The 19,895-nt window shown below is 39.0% G+C and overlaps 1 protein-coding gene across 1 annotated transcript in view; it reads right to left on the bottom strand.

Annotated features, from left to right (window-relative positions):
• Positions 1 to 4,560: 4,560 nt before the first annotated feature.
• Positions 4,561 to 19,895, bottom strand: part of LOC5564746 — a 789,319-nt gene continuing 773,984 nt past the window's right edge. The window contains exon 8 of the mRNA XM_021837966.1: positions 4,561 to 6,706. Coding sequence (XP_021693658.1) covers positions 6,570 to 6,706 — 137 coding nt within the window. The 3' untranslated portion in view covers positions 4,561 to 6,569. The remainder of the gene's footprint in view (positions 6,707 to 19,895) is intronic.

Raw genomic sequence — 19,895 nt, 5'->3', positions numbered from 1 at the left:
TGCTCCGGGCATTTCCAGACGTCTCCCGGGAAATCCTCCAGAGCTCCGCCGGGAACTGCTCCAGACAGACAAATACTTAGAACAAATATCAAGTAAACCATAGTCATGAGGACAAGTACGCCCCATGCTAAAGTCGGTGTGTTTGGCCGACGGGTCAACAGATGGCGGTAGTGTGTAAACGTCAAACAAATATTAAATCCACATCCAGCGGCGGCGGTAACGCGCAGAAGATATGCGCGCAATTCAAACGCAACGTCAAAATTCAAGTAGGCTTGGATTCTTTCGTTCTTCAAGGACGCAAATGTTTCAAATTTGCAAAATCTAAAACATTTGGTGATTTTCATTATCACTGCGACGGTATATCGACATTTTCAGATAATCGCATTACGTGGATTTATCTTGCAGAGCACAATATTTGCCTATGCTAATTATGAAATGCGTTCTACATATTTGAATCACTTAATTGTCTTCAATGATTTTTATAAGCTTTATGTTCACTACATACAAAAAAATTGTGCGGTAAAAACTACCATTTTAGGGGGTTAACTTAAGCGCTCGCACCTGCAATTTTCAGCAGACCAGAAATGCGCTTGATTTTACCATGTCTGTAGTTGGAATCAGATTGTTGTAAATTATTTCTGTCAAATGTACCAGTAATGCGGTGGGGTGTACCGTAAACATAGTAAATTGGTCTCAATTTCCATGGTAGTTTTAAGAATGGGCGTAGTCAGCTAAAATAGTTATTTTTACCACAGAATTTTTTCCCGTGTATGTATGTGTGGGCCATGTAAGATACTCTATGCCCTGGGAAGTCGAGAAAATTTCCAACCCGAAAAGACTCGACCTCGACCGGCGGGATTCGAACCCACGACCCTCAGCTTGGATTACTTTGATCTATTCTTCCCGCCAGGAGCACCACTGTTGCCTGCCGAGCAGTTGGTGATGCATGCAAAATGCAAACCCACTTTATGATTATAAATAGCAGTTTATCCTGACGTCCAATCTAAATGTGGTCTTCGGCAAAGTTGTAGCTGAAAAGATTTCATATGAGTAGAGTTTGTTCACTTTTTCATTAAATATTATGACGACGAGATAGAGGGCTGAACACAAAATGTTAGCGTTTTCCATAGTAATCTCCTTATAAACTTCAAATGGCGTGTGCACAGTCAATTTTCTTTCGAATCACTTCAAACTTTGGGATGATGCTATTTACTATAATTAAAATCGTTTAAGCATTGGGGAGCAAATATTTCAAAATTTGCATCACTCTAATGGGCTGTATCGCGCCCGAAACCGGTCGACGAAAAGGTAAATTTTAAAACTTTTTGACGATTTGTAAGAACGATAAGTGTTATGTATTATCTCCGTCACGTCTCGTGAATGTCTAATTGGCTTGTTTAGTGAATAAAAATTCACAGTTTTTTGTAGGTTGATCGAAAGAGCACATTTTCACGATTCTATTGCACTCCAATATCTTAATGTTGATATTATAAATCGTTAAAAAAAGATTTCAATCCGTCGACTCAATGACATTTTAATTTACATAACACAGCTCGACACGAAGTAAAATTTGCCGAGGGGGGATTCAAAAGTGATTTCCATACTAATTTCAAACGTGTTTTAAAAATAGTTCCAGGTCACGCAAAATTGTGAAATTTTGGATTCTAGTTCAATTTTCAACGTAGATTTGGAATATGTAAAAAACTGGATACCCTTAAACAAGGCAATTGGGATAGTTGTAGAGATTGGCTTCATAAAACGTTACAAGCATAGGAACATCTCGAAATAAATAAGCACGCACGGTAGCTCTAGCTATTGGTGCGATTAGGGTTAATATCGACGAAAATTAAGTTCTGAAATGCGGTAGACGTGAAGTTAACCTGCTTTTCAAATGAGTTTTATATCCTGAAAATAAACAATAAAATTATATTTTAATCTGTCCACAGCTCAGGAAGTCTCTCTTCTGCGCCTAGGTCAACCAGTATTTATAGCTCAGTAATCCCGTAGGTACGAACAAGTAAAAGGTACCAGAATCATAAGGAACAATTAATATAACTTGAGATAGGTAGACATGACAATGAGTAAAACAAAAAACACAATAAGCTCAACCAAAAGTTAAAAATTTTAAAAGTTTTCAAAAAAGTTGCCAAAAATGGATTCATTTTGTTGCCAAAAACTGGAGGTGCCAAAAAGAGAGTATGCCAAAAACGAAATCCCACTGTTGTTGATTATTTATCAATAGTTTTATTGTAGGTCACTTATTTCTGTATTGAATAAGATCAATGCGCCCATAAGTACTTTCTAATCATTATTGAGCGAATCGTACCAATTATATTTATCCAGTATTTGTTGAAAATGTGTGGATCACGTGTGTTATCATGGTAAAGAGGTTAACCTCCCAAGTATCATTATTAGCTGAATACCATAGTGTATTCGACTGAAACAAGCTTGAAAGTGATTTGTTCAACTCTTATTTAACAAAATGTTTGTTGAACTCCTTATTTTTTTTGTTCGGCTATTCTCAGTAATATCTGGAAAAGAATGCACTTAAGCCCATTTAGCAAAAAAGAATAGTACACCAATTTTTAGGGCTAAAAAGTGTACATGTACTCTAAAAAGAGTACGTCTGGTAACCCTAATCAGATTCCAAATTTTATCAACTGCGTAAAATCTACTATAAGCCATTTTTTTTATTTTTTTAGACGTTCGAATGATGGGTTTATGGACACAAGGTCGAAAGACAAAATGTCGAAAAAACAAAAGGTCAAAAATGATTTGCTTGGTGGGAAATTTTTCGTTCTTTAAAAAAGATTGTCGATCTTTTGTCCCTTCATTTTTGTTCTTTGACCTTTTGTCTTTCGACCTTCTGTCCTTTCGACCTTTTGTCTTTCGACCTTTTGTCATAGATTCGTTGCACCAACCAGTGGTGAATATGAATGTTATACATTTACCTTGAATGCCACACACTAAATTACTGCCAACCCTATTAAATCCTACCATGTTGATGTTACATATAATAATCTTGATTTGTTTTGTCTCATTCTCCCCGCCAATTAATCAGTTATCCCAAGTAACATTGGTAGCTGAATAACAGCTTATTCAGTTAAAATGCTGTTTATAAAACCTCTTTCAGCTGAATAAGCTGTTATTCAGCTACCAATGTAACCTGGAATTCTATTGTATCGTCACAAGTAACCACGCGAATAGAAATGGCCATCGAGTTCGTTCCTTAGTTCCGTGTGTTTTACGACTATAATCCGGAAAACTACTCTCGGCTACAACCATTAATATCTAGATAAGTTGTTTATTCACCATTGTCATCATCATGAGAACTTAAGGATACCAGCACCTCTATAATGTTGCTACTTGTGTTGCCATTTTAAAGGACCGATAATTGGCTTACACAGGTTTGAATTCGGACTTGAACGTCTGTTATCTGTGACCTGTCATGAAACTACTTTGGCAGTTTTCCAATCTTAGTGAAAAATAACGTAAAACGACTAACTTGTCCAAATTGTATGCACGTCCAAATCAAATATGTTACTCTATTTTATATCGGTTGTTTATAATGATACAGACTATCAAAAAAAGTTTTCATTTTCGAAAAAAATGAAGCTTGAAGCCTTATTCCATACAAAATAAATGATGTTACCACCGACAATCTGACGTGCCACTTTACTTCTGAACCTGGCAAGACATTTTCAACGATTTCATTCAAAAATTGAAACTCGAGTAGTAACGATCGTTCTGTCTTTTCTATCTTTGAAACGTAATTGACACGAGAAACTGCAGACAAGATGTTAAAGAACTGCGAAGAAATTTCCAGCTGATCGATTTAAACACCATGTACACATATGTTTCAATTAATAGAATTTAACCATTATTGGAGACTATTAACCTCGGATGGGAAATGTATTCTGACTAAAAACCATCAAATGCCGCATTATGGCAATACGCTGTTTGGTAGCGCTGTAACGTTTTTTTTTTCTTTTTTTTTTTTTTTAGGGCACTCCGTGCTTGTGGCCACTACTGTGCAGGAATCTGTTTATCTGTATCTTCCTTACCGATTCCTTTCACTCTCTTCTGCTCTTTCGCTCTCACACCGAGCAGGTACGAGAGTGCTCTGCTGTTGGTCCAATCGATTTCCATAAGCCATAGTCCATTGCTCTTGCGGTGGTTCGTTTTGCCGTGTTCCTGAGTCGTTTGAGGCTAGCTGCCTGTGAAGTGGGTCAATTTCTCTGAGTCACCATCTGATACTGACGGAGGATGGATGTGCTCCCCTAAGCACGGTCCTCCGTGCGGCGTCTTCTGGTGGCTGGACGGGTTATTTTTTTTTGAGGGGCTGGGAATTGAATCCATGACCTTCCGCTTATGAAGCGAAAGCGTAACCTCAAGGCTACGGACCCCCCTGTTTGAGTTCTTACACAGCTTTGAAGCAGAAATTTGCTCCAGTTTGGATGTTTGTGATGACAATGATTTATTCCGTGATTCACATGTGGTAAGAAAACTACAGTTTTTTTTGGTAGATGAACTGTTTCGGAACAAATAAATAAAACACTATTATCGGAATTTTCTCAGCATTTTAGCGATTTATTCATCATCGGCCTCGTGGCCTTCTTTGTCTTTGGTAAATGTTGTTCGGTCTGAATTCGCAGCAAAAAAAAAAAAATCGATTATTGTTGGGATATATATTTACAACTTCTTAGCTGGACAGTTAGTTATTTTGTGTTACTGTTTTTCTCTATCCGTTTTGCTTATCGTACGTTTGATTCCGGGTTTTACTTTTTGATTTGCTACAAGAAATCTCACATTTATGTATTTAATCTCATTAGTTAAGGTTTTGTGACGTTTTTGCGCTAGTTTCTCCGGAATTTCAAACTGACTATTTTCAACATTGATTTACTCATTTTGACGCTCTATTATCATTGTCATTTCAATCATGTGTGGATGAAGCAGAAACGGCTTTCACTTTCAAAATGATGCCAATAGTGTAACTGATTCAGATCTCTTTTATGAATCCGTCTCTTTGTTCTGTCGCTCCCAGAAATCCATTTCATGTTATCAAAATAAATTTACCGCTTTTACATATAGTTTTACACAACGTTAAATACATCATTCAGCTCCCCGCAACACGTTGACATAGTGGTGCATCAGTTTCATTCAGTTCAATCATATTTATTGACACATATCCTCACGTGCATCCACATCCCTTTCAGCCAATCAATGCTTTAAATACGGATTTTCCTGCGCAATCCCTATCGGAAAAAATGCCATAGCATTCGCTTGTAACGTTTTCACGTGTCAAACAATCCACGTGGGAGCACATATTTTGCACTTCATTTATTTATGACGAGTCCCTTTACTGGAATTTTTAATTACGGTAGCATTTTTGCCCTTTTATTTCTCAACTCGTACTCATCCGGAGCTCTTTTCAGACCTTTTGTCGATGAAACTGATCACCAGTGACATTTTCTTTGTTTCATTGCTCTCATATAGAGAACAGACATCCATGTTAGAAATGAAAATCTTGTTAAAAGTTCTGTAAGGATTCAAACCAGGATAGGTGTCATTAAATGACGTACACCTCAATCAGTGGTGAAAAAAAAATCTAGGTGAGTTTATTATTTACCACTGTCAATTAACGTTACCGTTTCTGTTTGATTTGTCACACGAATTTGATATCAAACTGCGATGTCTATTCGCTGTATTGAAAGATTAAAAAGTTGGATCTACAGCATGAACTATTTGAGAACTTCGACCCCAGAGAACAGTTATTCAAGTTGAAACATGTGTAAAGAGTTTAACGGTCATTCATAATCGCAACACAAGTATTTTATTTTGAATCCTCGCACTACATTTAAGGAGATTTTTGTTCTGGTTTCATGGATGTCTCTATATTTCGACTTTTAGGAAAGATGGTGAACACCCTTATTACATAAAACATGTCATCTCCAATCACTCTTACATTGAGGAGTAATCTTTTACATTACATTGATTACATTAGTTATCAAACACTCCCTCACTCAACCGTACAAACATTCATTTGCATCATTTTATTAACCTCGAGTACGAAACATCTAAATATTCACAACAAATCACGTTCACAGAAGTCTCTTTGCACATTTACGGATCATGTGGGACTTTTTTCATGCGATTTTTATTTTGCCTAATCGCTATTTCAATACAATTACAGCTCTTTACAACCTTGCATCTTCGGGACTGCAGAAAAGTTTGATGCTTTTCTTATATTTGAAAAAATCATTCGAAAACGTCTAATATTATAGCAAAAAAATGCTGCTCGCCTGGCAACACTTGTCTACGGAAAGATTTTCCAAATAATTGTAAATTAGTGTTTTTATCAAAGTTGAAAATAAGATTCTAGGGAACATTTCACAAAGTTTTTTTTTATTTGAACATCTGTAGATAATAGCTTTGGAATCATTGCCTCCTTTTTCCCAAAAGTTAGTGCCCGAACTTCACCTCAAACTACAGAACAACACGTTTTCCGTCCACCCGGATTAGACATTCCTTTGTTGCATTGTTTCCTCGAAGCTGAAGGTGGCAGTGAACTATCTCGAGGTGGTCCGCAATCGGTGCGGTTGGTGATGCAGGTGTAGGGCCACTGTCGCTACCAGGAACGCCAGGAGCGAGCTCAACCATGGGGATACCACTGGGGCCAAGCGGTGCGATCCGTTTGGGGATGTCACTGCAATGGAAGGGAGACAGAAAGTAATGAGATAAATTAGTATCAACTTATGGTCTTATTGTTTTATGGAAAGTATCCAAATCATGGATTTCTTTAATTATATTCTACATTTGTTTAGGCGATGATTTCGATAAAGGAAAAATTTAGATCTCTCCTTTTTTTCAAGACTTCCAGTGCTTCCAGTGGACGATTTGCCCTTTGAAGGAAGAACCACACTAGACAATGGACTAGTATGCAATGCCCAGTGGCACAGTCGAAATACGTTTCTGACGGAAGGTTTTTCCGAACTGAAGCGGGAATCGAACCCACACTCCTTGACTCGACTAAATGATTGATAACACTAACCGCACGGCCACGATTCCACCACGAATTTCTATGGGCGTACATCTGAAGATTCCTCAACGAAGTCCTCCAACTGAAATCTCCAGGAGCTTTTTTGGGAATTCTACCGAAATTCATCCGATATGTCTAACAGGATTTCTTTGGATTTCCTCCAGAATTCCCTCTGGAAATTTGCTTCAAGAATTCCTCCAGGGATTTCCTTAAGGAATTCTTCCGGGGATTGCATTATGAAAGTCCTCCAGGCATTTACTCTAGAAATTCATTCTGTGATTTGTTTCAGAGAATTCATCCGGAGATTTGCTCCAAAAATTTCTTTAAGAATTTTCTCCAAGAATTCATCGGAGATTTCCTCCAGGAATTCCTCCTGGGATTTTTCGCAAGATTTTCTCCAAGGATTTCAAAGGCTACCCTCAAGAACTCAGCGGGAAATTTTCTCCAGGAATTTCTCAGGAGATTTTCAATAGAAATTTCTCCGGTGATTTTGTCCAGGAACTCATACAAGAATTTCCTCCAAAAACCTTCTTGGCGATTTGCTCCAGGAATTAATCCGGGAATCGCCTTCAAGAATTCATGTGGGGATTTTTCCAAGAATTCCTCCGGGGATTTCTACCAAGAACTCCTCTGGGGATTTTCTTCATGAATTCCTCCGGAGATTTCGTCCAGAAATTCTTCCGGGCTTCTCTCCAAAGATTGCTCCGGGGATTTCCTCTGAAAGCATTTCTGGGAATTTGCTCCAGAAACTCCTTCGGAGGTTTCCTCCAGGCATTCTTCTAGACATTGCTCAGGAGATTTCGTCCAGTAATTCTGTCGGGGAATCGGTCCAGGAATTCCACGGGGCATTTCGTCCATGAATTCCTTCTCAAATTTCTTCTAGAAACTCTTCTGGCGATTTTCTCCACGAATTCCTCCGGAGATTTCTCCCGTAAGGTTTTCACGAGAAATTCCTCCGGGGATTTTCTTCAGGATTTTTTACAGAAGATTCCCACCAGAAATTTCCCTGGAGTTCAGAAATTCATCTGGAGTTCCTCTAGTGATTCCTCTGGATTTCATCCAGTAAGTGCTGAAAAGTTCCTCCGGAGCTCCACCAGAAATTACTTCGAATTTCGCCCATAGTTTCTCCAGGAATTTTTCCGGAGATCCTCAAGCAATTACCCCGGGGTACCTCCAGAAACGCTTCTGAAGTTTGTGAAGAAACGCATCCGAAGTTTCTCCAGAAGTTCCTCCATGAATTGCTCCAGAATTCCTCCAGGAAAACTCCAAAGGAATCGCTAGGATTTAGTCCAGATTTTCTCCAGAAATTCGACCGGAAATTTCTACAGAGTTCCTCCCGAATTCTACTATAAATTCCTCCTGAGTTCCTCGGAAGTTCTCTCAGCAATTATTATTATTATTCAGTATTTCCTCTGAAGTTCATCCCGAGCTTCATCGGGTATTCCTATATCCAAAGGAATATAGGAATACCTGTAGTTTCTTTTGGTGTTTTTCCAAAGTTCTTCCAGGAATACCTTCAGAGTTCCTTCTGGATTTTTTTTTTCAGATTTCCCCCATAAGTTCCTCTGCAGTTCCTTCAGCAATTCATCCAAAGTTCCTTCAGAAATTTCTTGATAGTTTATTCAGGAATTCTTTAGGAGTTTCTTCAAGAAATCCCTCAGAGTACCTCCGGGAACCTCCGAGAGCTCCTCTGGGGGTTTCTTCATAGTTGCTCCGGACATTTCTTCAAGATTTTTTTTATGATTCCTTCAGTAATTCCTACAGATGTCCTGCAGGAAATCATCTAGAGTTCCACCGGGAGCTCCTTAAGAGTTCGTGCGGTATATTCTTCAGAGCTACTCCGGGAATTCCTCCAAGAATTTCTTCAGAATTCCTCCAGGATTCGCTTCATAGTTTCTTCAAGAATTCCTTCGGAGTTTGTCCAGGATTCCTTTCAGAGTTTCTTCAGGACACCTTTCGGAGTTCCTCAGAGTTTCTTCAAGAATTCCTTCGGAGTTTGTCCAGGATTCCTTTCAGAGTTTCTTCAGGACACCTTTCGGAGTTCCTCCATGAATTCCTTCGGAGTTTCACCGGGAATTCTTTCAGAATTCCTCCAGAAATACCTCAAGATTACTCCATAAATTCCTTGGAATTCCTCAGGGATTCTCCAAAAGATTTTTCAGGATTCCGGCGAGATTTCCTCCATTGTTCCATCAGGAATTTCTCCGGAGTTTCTCTGAAATTTCTTTGGAGGTCCTTCAACAATTTTTTCAGAGTTCCTCATGGAAGTTTTTCAGATTTTCTCCGGAAATAACTTTGGAGCTTCACCGGGAATTCGGTCGGATTTCATTGTTTTTACAGGAATTTTATTCGGAGTTTCATCCAGCAATTCCTCGCAACTTCCTTCAGATTTCCACCGGAAATTCTTCCAAAAAGTTACTCTGGAGTTTCATTGGAATGTCCTTCAAATTTCATAGTTTCTGCGGGAATTTCTGCGGAGTTCCTTAAGCAATTACCCCGGAGTTCCTACAAAAACGCTTCTGGAGTTCCTCCAGAAACGCATCCAAAGCTTCTCCAGGAATGCCTACGGAGTTCTTCCAAGAATTGTTCCGGAGTTCCTCCAAGAGTTCTTTGGGAGTTTCTCAAGGATTTTGTCCAAATTTCCTCAAGAAATTCTTCCGGAAATTTCTACAGAGTTTCTCCGGGAATTTCTTCAGAGCTTCACTGGTAATTCTTTCCGAGTTCCACCAGAAACTTCTCCGGAGTTCTTCATGTAATTATTATTATTATTCAGCATTCCTCCGAAGTTTCTCTAGAGCATCACCCGGTATTCCTCTGGATATCCTTCGTAAGTTCTTTTGGAGGTTACCCAAAAGAATTTTGGGTTCAGGAATTTTTTTTTCAGGAATTCTTCCAGAGTTCCTCAAGATTTTTTTTTCGGGAAATTCTTCCGGAGTTCTTTCAAAAACTTCTTAAAAGTTCCTCCAGAATTTCCTGCAGAGTTTCTACGGGAATTTCTTCGGAGTTGCTCCGGGCCAGTGTTGTGAAAAACTCAATTTCTCACAACTCACGCTTGAGATTTTTCATACGTGAGTTGTCAATCATGCAACTCAGCAGTCAAAAAATCATGGATGAGTTGGCTCGCCTTTTTAACTCATTGTCTCGTATTTCCACAGTTTACTCACACACGGCAATAATTTCTTGTTAGTCTGGTAAAATTATGGTAATCCTTTCTAACGTAAACAACAACACTCAGGTAACACGAGTTTTTGTCGGGTTTTGCGACTGAATCATTTTTTACGGTTTGAGTTGATTGAGTTGATTTTGCATCAACATTTCAAGCGTGAGATTTGCGAAGTAGATCTCTAATGAGTTTGCTCTCACGGGAGAGCGTATTGAATGAGATTTTGAGTGTGAGTCTATCAACACTGCTCCGGGCATTTCCAGACGTCTCCCGGGAAATCCTCCAGAGCTCCGCCGGGAACTGCTCCAGACAGACAAATACTTAGAACAAATATCAAGTAAACCATAGTCATGAGGACAAGTACGCCCCATGCTAAAGTCGGTGTGTTTGGCCGACGGGTCAACAGATGGCGGTAGTGTGTAAACGTCAAACACGAACTAAAACTATGTGAGAGTCTCCGGGAATTTCTTCAGATTTTCTCCGGAAATTCCTCTGGAGCTTCACCGGAAATTCCTTCGGATTTCCGCCATAGTTCCTCCAGGAATTTTATCGGTGTTTCTTCAGGAATTCTTCAAAGTTCCTCTAGTAATTCATCGGAAATCCTCCGGAGTTCCACTAGGATTTCTTCTGGAGTTGCTCCAAACATTCCTCTAGATTTCGTCGGGAAAATCCTACAGAGTTCCTCCGGAGTTCCTTCAGAGTTCCTTCAGGAATTCCTTCCTTCCAGATATTCTTACGGAGTTGCTTCAGCAATTTGCTTGGATTTGATCCAGCAATTCCTCGGTAGTAACTTTGGAGCTCTACTGGGATTTCCTTTGGATTAGCTTCATAGTTCCTCCAGGAATTTCTCTGGAGTTCCTCAAGCAATTACTTTGTAGTTCCTAAAGGAACGCCTCCGGAGATCCTCTAAGAGTCGCTCCGGAATTCCTCCACCGAATCCTCTGGATTTCCTCTAGGTTTTTTTTTTATCAGATATCCTCCAGGAATTCCTCTGGAGCTCTATCGAAAATTCCTTCGGAGCTACACCGCGAATTCTTCTAGGAATTCCTTTAGAGTGCACCCGAGTACTCCTTCGGAGTTCTTTCGCGAATTCCTTAGAAGCTCAACCTACCAGAAATTCCTCAGCAGTTCATTCCGAAATTCCTCCTGAAATTTCTGCGGAGTTCCTCTAGGAATTCCATCGTTGTATCTCCAGGAATTTCCTAACGAGTTGCTTTAAGAGTTCTCCAATAAATTCTTTTAGAAGATCCTCCAAGATTTACCAAGGATTCCGTACCCGGAAATTCTTCCAAAATTTTCATTTTTTCGTTCATGAATTGCTTAAAACTTCCTTCAAGAATTCCTAAGTCCATCTCCTAAGTCGATTAGTTCCACCAGGAGCTCCACTAAGCAGAGAATTCATAAGCTCGCCAGAAATTCCGCCAGGAATTAGTTCATCTGTTTCGCCAGGAACTCCTTCGTAAATTTCTTGATATTTTCCAAAAGGCATTCATCCAGTAGGTCCACCAGTAAAGTTATACTTTCATTTGTTTTAAATTTCGCTCTTTGCATTTAACGTGGCCATTGACCGACAACCACTTTCAACAGCACTTTCTCGGCGCTGACCATATTCCTGCAGCAGTAGCGCAACCAGGATTTGGCTCTAGGGGGGGTTTTGTGAACCTGAAGATAATGTGTTTTTTGGAAAGCAACACGGATGTAAAAAAATTCTAACAGAAAAACTAAAAAAATTGCTAGATTGACAATAAAGAAAAACCATAACAACATTTGCAAAATTGAGCTTTTCTCGTCCACCCTGCACATCAATTTTTTTTTTTGGTGAAATCAGCAATATTTTGCTGAAATTTTTCAAGCTGATATGTTCTGAAAATCAAATTGCTGAGTTGCAGTAGAAACCTGCTGATTACTTAGCTTTCTGATCTAAAGATCAGGAAATCTGTCCTCTGAAAATGTCAGATCGACAAATTTTAGCAAAAATTAGTAATTTGGTGTGTTGGCATACATTTTTTCATACGAAAATTTGTGGTTTTACAGCATAGCAACGGAAATTATCTTTCCTGACATTTTTATTTGTGATCATTAAAAACTATGGAATTGCTTCTCCGTAAATTCGCTTACTCTCTGGGGGTGATAAAATTCGGCCAAATATTGAGGCAGCTTGAAAATTTTTCATAACATCGAATTTTGAATCAATCAGCTTTTCAAACGGTCTCGATATGCATACGTATCTGCATGTTTGTTTGACAAACTTCTCATAAAAAAAAACCCTGAAAAATCGAGAAAAGTAAGGTTTTTTTTTACTCTTTTATGGTTTTCAAATTAGAAAGCCACAACTTAGAATAACATTATTGTTAATACAACTTACTGTCCAGTGTTTGTGCATTTTAGTGTTGAATTGCAACAATATATTTGATAATTCTTAAAAAAAATCTGCTCTGGGGGGGTTTTGACCCCCTAAACCCTCCCTTGGTTGCGCCACTGTCCTGCAGCCCTTAGCTTTTTTTAAGCTTCGCTTTGATTGATGGCCATTACTTTGCCCTCTAATGGTGGTACTTTGTCTCGAATTGAGCGAAACAGTACGGTGAGACGACGACGGTTCATCCAAGTTTTCATTATGTTCGTTCCCATTGAACGATGAAAGGTTGTATTACCACCTTTAGATAGAAGAACCACAGATAACAAGACCACAGATAACAGACGTTGAAGTCCGATTGTAAAACCGTGTAAGACAATTAACGGTCATTTTGAATGGCAAAACAAGTAGCAACATAGTGGTGGAGCTGTCATCACTAAGTTCCCATGACGATGTCAGTGGTGAATATGAAATATTTCAAGATACACTGATTGACGCAATTCGCTGTGTGGTGGCGCTAGTGATTGGAAGGAGTTTCAATTTGAATATTTACACAGGTTTTCAGATTTTTTTTTGTTCTGTTATCTGTCATAAGACGTCTTTTCAAATGACAACATCAGTAGCACCATTATGGTGGCGTTGGTGTCTCTAAGTTGCCAAGATGATGACAGTGGTGAATAACAAACTCATCTAGATATTCATATTCACCAGCGGTTAACGCAACACGTTGTATGGAGGCGCTAGTGATTCCAGTGTATATCAGTTTGAATTTTTAAACGTGTTTTCTGAAGGTTTTTGTTCTAGCACGGATATCTGTTATTTGTGGAAGAATTTTCGATTAGATGAAGTTCATAATGTATGATCGACGAGCTGAGCTATAATAATGCATCTTAGGCAGACCCAAAAAAGTTCCTTTAAACACAGACAAACAGACGGAACACTGATGAACTTTCCTTCGGCCTTATTTAACCATCATTTGTGGCGTTCTTATCGCTAATTTCCCATGGCGACGTCCGTGGTGAAAATGAAATATTTCAAGCTACTTATATTCACCACTTATTGACGAAATGCGCTGAATGGCGGCGCTAGTGTTCTCAACGTATTTCAGTTTAAATCTTTACACAGGTGTCAGTAGATTTTTGTTCAAGCATGGATATCTGTTATTTGCTCCGGAGTTATTGATGAAAAGTCCATTCTTAGGGATGCCTAAAACGCTAGATCACTGTAGGACAAGCAGGTTTAGCACCCTCTTGGGTGAACAACAATCTTGAATGCAAAACGAGTCCATTTTCACCGCAGGTGAATCAGTCCAACTCCCTCATTCTCTTGTTGACCAAAAAATAAGTGAGGCGAGCGTTCATTGGTCAATCTTTTTTTTATGTAAAAGGATACCGCGCTTCCTTTGCGTCAGCGTTGTGATAAACTTGAAAGCCCGGGCAAGACACTTTCACCACCGACGAACGACGCTTGTTATCGGATGGAACAATGAGAAGCGTTAGAATGATGGGGAGCAGCGAAAAATTATGGTCAATTAAATTTAATTAAAGACGTTCACCGTGGGGGTGGTGCGAGTTTCTGGGGCCAAGCGCGGAAGATCAACTTGATTTGATGATGGGTTTAATATTAACTGAATGGGACGGGATGGAAGCAGGGGTGGGGTTCTCTTCCGTATTTGGATGATATGAGGTGCTTTCCCGTTCAACGTTATCGTTTCTTTCAGTCGAAGCAACAGGCAAAAAGGTGCGAGATGAAAGGGCACTCGACAATCCGAGCAATTAATCTAGCAAAATGCTTTTAGATCCCACTTTTGTTGAGGGTGTTTTTAGGGGATTTTATTGATAAATAAAAAAATTTACTCCTTTATATTCTTTATGGAGATAAAAGTAATGGCAATGAAAGCAGCAACATCATGGTGGCGCTAGTATCGCTATGTTCTCATGACGATGACAGTGGTGAATGGAATCTTATCTAGATATTTATTTTTACCATTGACACAACACGCTGTACGGTAGCACTAATGATTTCGAAGTATTTCATTTTAAATCTGTACCTAAAATTTTGCGGAGATTTTTGTTCTTACACGAATTTCCATTCTCAAGTAAATTATGTTTTGCAAGATCAAACATAACCAAATCACAGATAAAAGATGTTCATGCTACAACAAAAGTTATCTGAAAACCTGTGAAAATATTCAAACAAAAACAAATTGAAATCACTAGCGCCACCACACAGCGTATTGCGTCAAACAATAGTGAATATAAGTATCTTGAAATGTTTCATATTTACCACTGTCATCATCATGGGAACTTAGCGATAACAGCGCCACCACGATGTTGCTACTTGTGTTGCCATTCAAAATGACCGTTAATTGTCATACACAGTTTTACAATCGGACTTAAACGTCTGTTATCTGTGACACAACATTTGAGAAGTCGTTTGTTCTGATATAAACGTCTGTCCTTCTGTGAGATTACGACTATGAAAATAACTGCGATTCGAAGAACGCTCTACTCATTCAACGTCAATAATCAAGACGCATTCCTACTCCGATGATGATGATGCAATCGTAATGCTGTTTTTCACCAAAAACCCCTTTCCCACTGCTGACAGGAAACCCCACCGAAGTTCAAAGAACAAATAAACCCTCAAGCATCCTTTCATTCGCTTCAAGTCACACCATTAAAAGCCAGGACTTGAATGCCGCCTTTCGTCGAAAGCGAGCCCCACTCCTCTGCCGTGCCGCGTCACAGACAGTGGTATACTGTCAGCAGCTCCCAGTTTGCTGTTGCTCCCAGAACGCATTCTAACCGACCAAACGAGCGAAAGATATGATTTGATGCGGAAAATTTGGCCGGTTCGTACTAGGGGGTTCGTTCACTACGAGAGCATTAAAACACAGATAACAGAGGTTTATGCTAGAACAAAAATCTTCTGAAAATCAGTGTAAAGGTTTAAACTGAAATACGAGGAAAGCATTAGGGCCACCCCGCAACGTGCTGCGTCGATCAGTGGTGAATATGAATGTCTAAAGAAGTTTATTATTCACCACTGTTATAATCATGGCATCCTAGCTATATCAGCGCCATTATGTTGCTACTGGAGTTATACGGTTTTGTAATTGGATTTCAACGTCTGTTATCTGTGATTATGGGCACTTTGCGATAACAGCGCCACCACGATGTGGCTATTTAGGTTGTCATTAAAAATTACCGTTGAATTCCTTACACAGTTTTCAGGTTGACCTTGGTCACAGATAACAGATGTCCATGCTAGAACAAAAATCTTCTGAAAACCTGTGTGAAGATTCAAACCGAAACACGCTGAAATTACAAGCCGACACACAGCGTATTGCATCAATCAGTGGTGAATGTAAGTATCTTGAAATATTTCAAATTCACTACTGACATCGTCATAGGAACTCAACGATAACAGCGATGTTGCTACTTGTGTTTTTATTTAAGGGGCGGTCCACTAATTACGTAAGACAATTTTCGTGATTTTTCAAAATGATAAGATTTTTTGTATGAAAATCAAAAATAAATTGTATGGCGCGTTAGAAATCTCAACCCCCCCCCCCCACAACCCCTTACGTAATTAATGGACAGTCCCAAAAATGTCAGTTAATTGTACATGAACGGCTGTTATCTGTGCCTTGGTTGTCTGTTTGCTGTCGTTTAAATTACTAGCGATGATGATTATTAACATTTTGAAATGTTTCATGATATAAAATTTTTCACTACTGGTATCATCATCAATACCCGAGGTGTTGCTACTAGCCTATTAAATAGTGTAGCCATTTTAAAAGACTGTTATATTCTGTACATTGCTTTGAAATTCAACTTAGATATCTGTTCTTCGTGCGTAAACTTCACTTAGTGTCCATAGATCGCGCTTTATGAACGCCCCCCAAAGGGCCCCGATCCCGGAAAAATGTTAACGATACGATGAGTTTTCCATTGCTCTCGCCTTCTTGCTTGCTCATGGTGGTGACTAAAAAGTGACGGGAAGGGAGAAATATCGCGGCGGCAGCTCCCGGAGCGCAGCCGGTCTTCGGTTTGGGCTCGTTTGGTCCATCTGCCAACGAACCAACTTGAAGTCGCTTCTTTCAAAGGTTCATCTTCAACTTTCAAGCGACTGCGGCCACGCGCAACAGTTGGGTTTGGCCACAGAGAACAGACATGCAAGTCAAAAAGTTTAAGTGTTGTGAAAAAGACATTTCTTATGTTTGGAATGGCAACACAAGAAACAGCACTGGGATGGCGTTGCTATCGGGAAGTTCATATGAATTAGTGTTAAACGTCAAACCCTGAAAGACACTCGCGTAGAAGAAGCATGGCCCGGGCTCCCACATTTTAGGGGTCTTTAAAAAACACGACAACAATATTTATAGTTAAATTTTCACGCATGCAATAGTACATAATTTTCGGAAACGCACCATATGATTTGAAAGATTAATTTTGTTTTCAGTAAATCCGGAATAATGGGCTAAATTTTTGAAAGTAAACTCTAATATGCAAAATTACTAGAACAAAATATTCAAACATTCAAAATGGGATTTTGTCGACTTTACGAGAAACAATGTGATCAATAAAGATTCAAAAACGATTTGGATAAACAAGTGAGGTGCCATCTTTTTGCTTAAACTCTTAAAGATTTTCTAACATGGCTTTTCCAACTACAACGAAGTTTAAGACTAGATTCGAATGCAATTTATTTATCTGCAGATCAAGTAATAGATCATAATTATTTGATCATTTATTTTGAAAATTACTCTATCGATCACATCGCAGACCTGGTAGCGTTGAAGTGCCTTGACTATAGGAACTTTAGAGAACTCTAGCTTGAAAAAATGGATTAAAAAGATACCCAAAAAGGAAACAAAAAAGAGACCGAAAATGGATCAAACGGAAAACAAAATGTAACCTTAAATAAACCAGAAGAAGAGAGTGATGGCCTCGACATTTCTTTTTTTTTTTTTTGTAATTCTTCATTACGACAGTGTTACTGCTCGTACTACTGTATGTATTTTTTCATGATTTTTTCTAGGAATTTCGTGACAATTTAGGTATTTTCCCAAAGATTCAGAGATAATAATTTTTTACTGTGGAGTTCCTCCTGGAATTTTTCAAAAGAATTTCTCCAAGAATTTTGTTTCGGATTTTCCAAGAATATAACCTGGATTTAACAGGGATAATAATAGAAACTACCCATGCATTTCTCCAAAGATTCTTTAGATATTTTTCAAGGAAGGTCTAAGTCCTCCATGATTGTATCAGGTGATTCTTCCATTAATTTCCTTAGTAACAACTGTAGAATTCGGTTGAAGGATTAGTGAAAAAAAAAAAAATATCTGGAGGAACTCCTAGTATAGTCTTTGGAAAACAATCTCTGAGGAAATAACTGTAGGTGAATCGTTGGAGTGCTCAAGGTTTTCTTGGAGAAAGTCCTCTAAGCATCCTTTGCATCGCTGGAAGAATTTCTGGGAGTATTAGTAGAGAAATCTCTAGAAAAATAAATCTAGAGGGATCCCAGTATGGGTCTTCAGATGAAATCTCTGGAAAAATCACTAGAAGATTTCTTGAAGCTTTTCCATGAGACATGTGATAGAAAATTCATAAAGAACCTGCTGAAAAGCTGCAAAGCCTTTGATTTTTTGTCTCTCGAGCCCGTAGAATGTTGCATAAGGATTCACTGCAATCCTAATTAGGGAAAAAGAGACTCTTGAGATTTTGATTTAAGTTAAGATCTTAGAGATCTTCGATTAAAAATAGAGACTATTAAGAGACTTTCATTAAAATAGAGACCTACCCAACAAACATTAGTAGCTAAATAACAGTTTATTCAGCTGAAATATGTTTGACGGTGGTTGGTTTAACTCTTACTCCGTGAAAATGTTTGTTGGGAAGTATCTAGAAAAATACCTGCTACCAGCCCTACAGCAATTTCTTTAACTCTTACTTTTGCTGGCTCTACGTCCTTCAAGACATGACCTGCGCCACAATGTTACGCCAACTAACTCGGTCCATGGCTGCTAACCTCCAATTTCTCGATCGCCCCACACTTCCAAGATCCTGCTCCACTTGGTCAAACCACCTAGCTCGTTGCGCTCCTCTTCGTCTTGTACCGGCCGGATTTGAGGTGAACACCATTTTTGCGGTATTGTTGTCCGGCATTCTCACAACGTGTCCCGCCCATCGTAGCCTTCCAGCTTTGGCGACTTTCTGGATACTGGGTTCACCGTAGAGTTGCGCAAGCTCGTGGTTCATTCTTCTCCTCCATACGCCGTTGTCACATACTCCGCCGAAGATCGTCCTAAGCACATGTCGTTCAAAAACTCCTAGCGCTTGCAGTCCTCTTCGAGCATTGTCCACGTCTCATGCCCGTTGAGGACTACCGGTCTTATCAGCGTCTTGTACATGGTACACTTAGTACGGAAGTGAAGTTTACCAGACCGCAAGGTCTTGTGGAGGCCGTAGTAATCCGGCAATGCTACGTCTTCGAATTTCTCTGCTGCAGTTGTTATTCGACGATTATTTTTGTTATCTAAGTCAGAAACTTCCATATAGCGTTAAACGCCTAGAGGTATGCAGCACCCTATACATGTTCCGTAATTCATTCAATTTTGTACGATTTATACTCCATTATCAAAGTTACCCCAAAACAGAAAACTGACTTCTTATTATATGAAAAATAATATATCCATTCAGAACAAATCTTTTGGCAATCTATCAAGTGCTATCGATAGCTAGGATGTCAGTACTTGTTTTAAAAATATAAATTGTAATTCTTTGAAACAGCATGCATAAATACTGAAGTTATCTTCTAAAAAACTATCAAAGTTACCCAGTTTTACGGTAGAATAAATACGTTGAGATCATCAGCGCCACTACACATCGTATTGAGTCAATCAGTGGTGAATATAAGTAACTTGAAATGTTACATACTCACCACTGATATCTTCATTGGAACACATGAACACGACATCAGCGTCATCACGATGTTGTTAGTTTATTTGCATAGCTTTAAAAACTGAACTTGTATGTCTGTTCTCCGTGGTTGAATTTTGTATCACAGATAGCAGACATCCATTCTGAAATTTGAAATATGTCACAAAGACTACGTAATGAACACAACCGTCGTCAAAACTGGCGTGTTATGTCACGTCATGGTGAATAATAACAGAACATTTTGATAAGTTTCATAATTACCACTGTCATTATCATGGAAACTTTGTGATAGCAGCGCCACTAAATTGAGGTTTGTGTTACCAGTTCAAAAGCTTGTCAAATTCCTTACCCAGATTTGACATTGGATTTGGACGTCTGCTTGTTTTCTGTGTT

This window comes from Aedes aegypti, chromosome 1 (assembly GCF_002204515.2).
Source record: "Aedes aegypti strain LVP_AGWG chromosome 1, AaegL5.0 Primary Assembly, whole genome shotgun sequence".
In the NCBI taxonomy this organism is placed as follows: Eukaryota; Metazoa; Arthropoda; class Insecta; order Diptera; family Culicidae; genus Aedes; species Aedes aegypti.
This window is presented reverse-complemented; position numbering and strand designations above follow the sequence as displayed.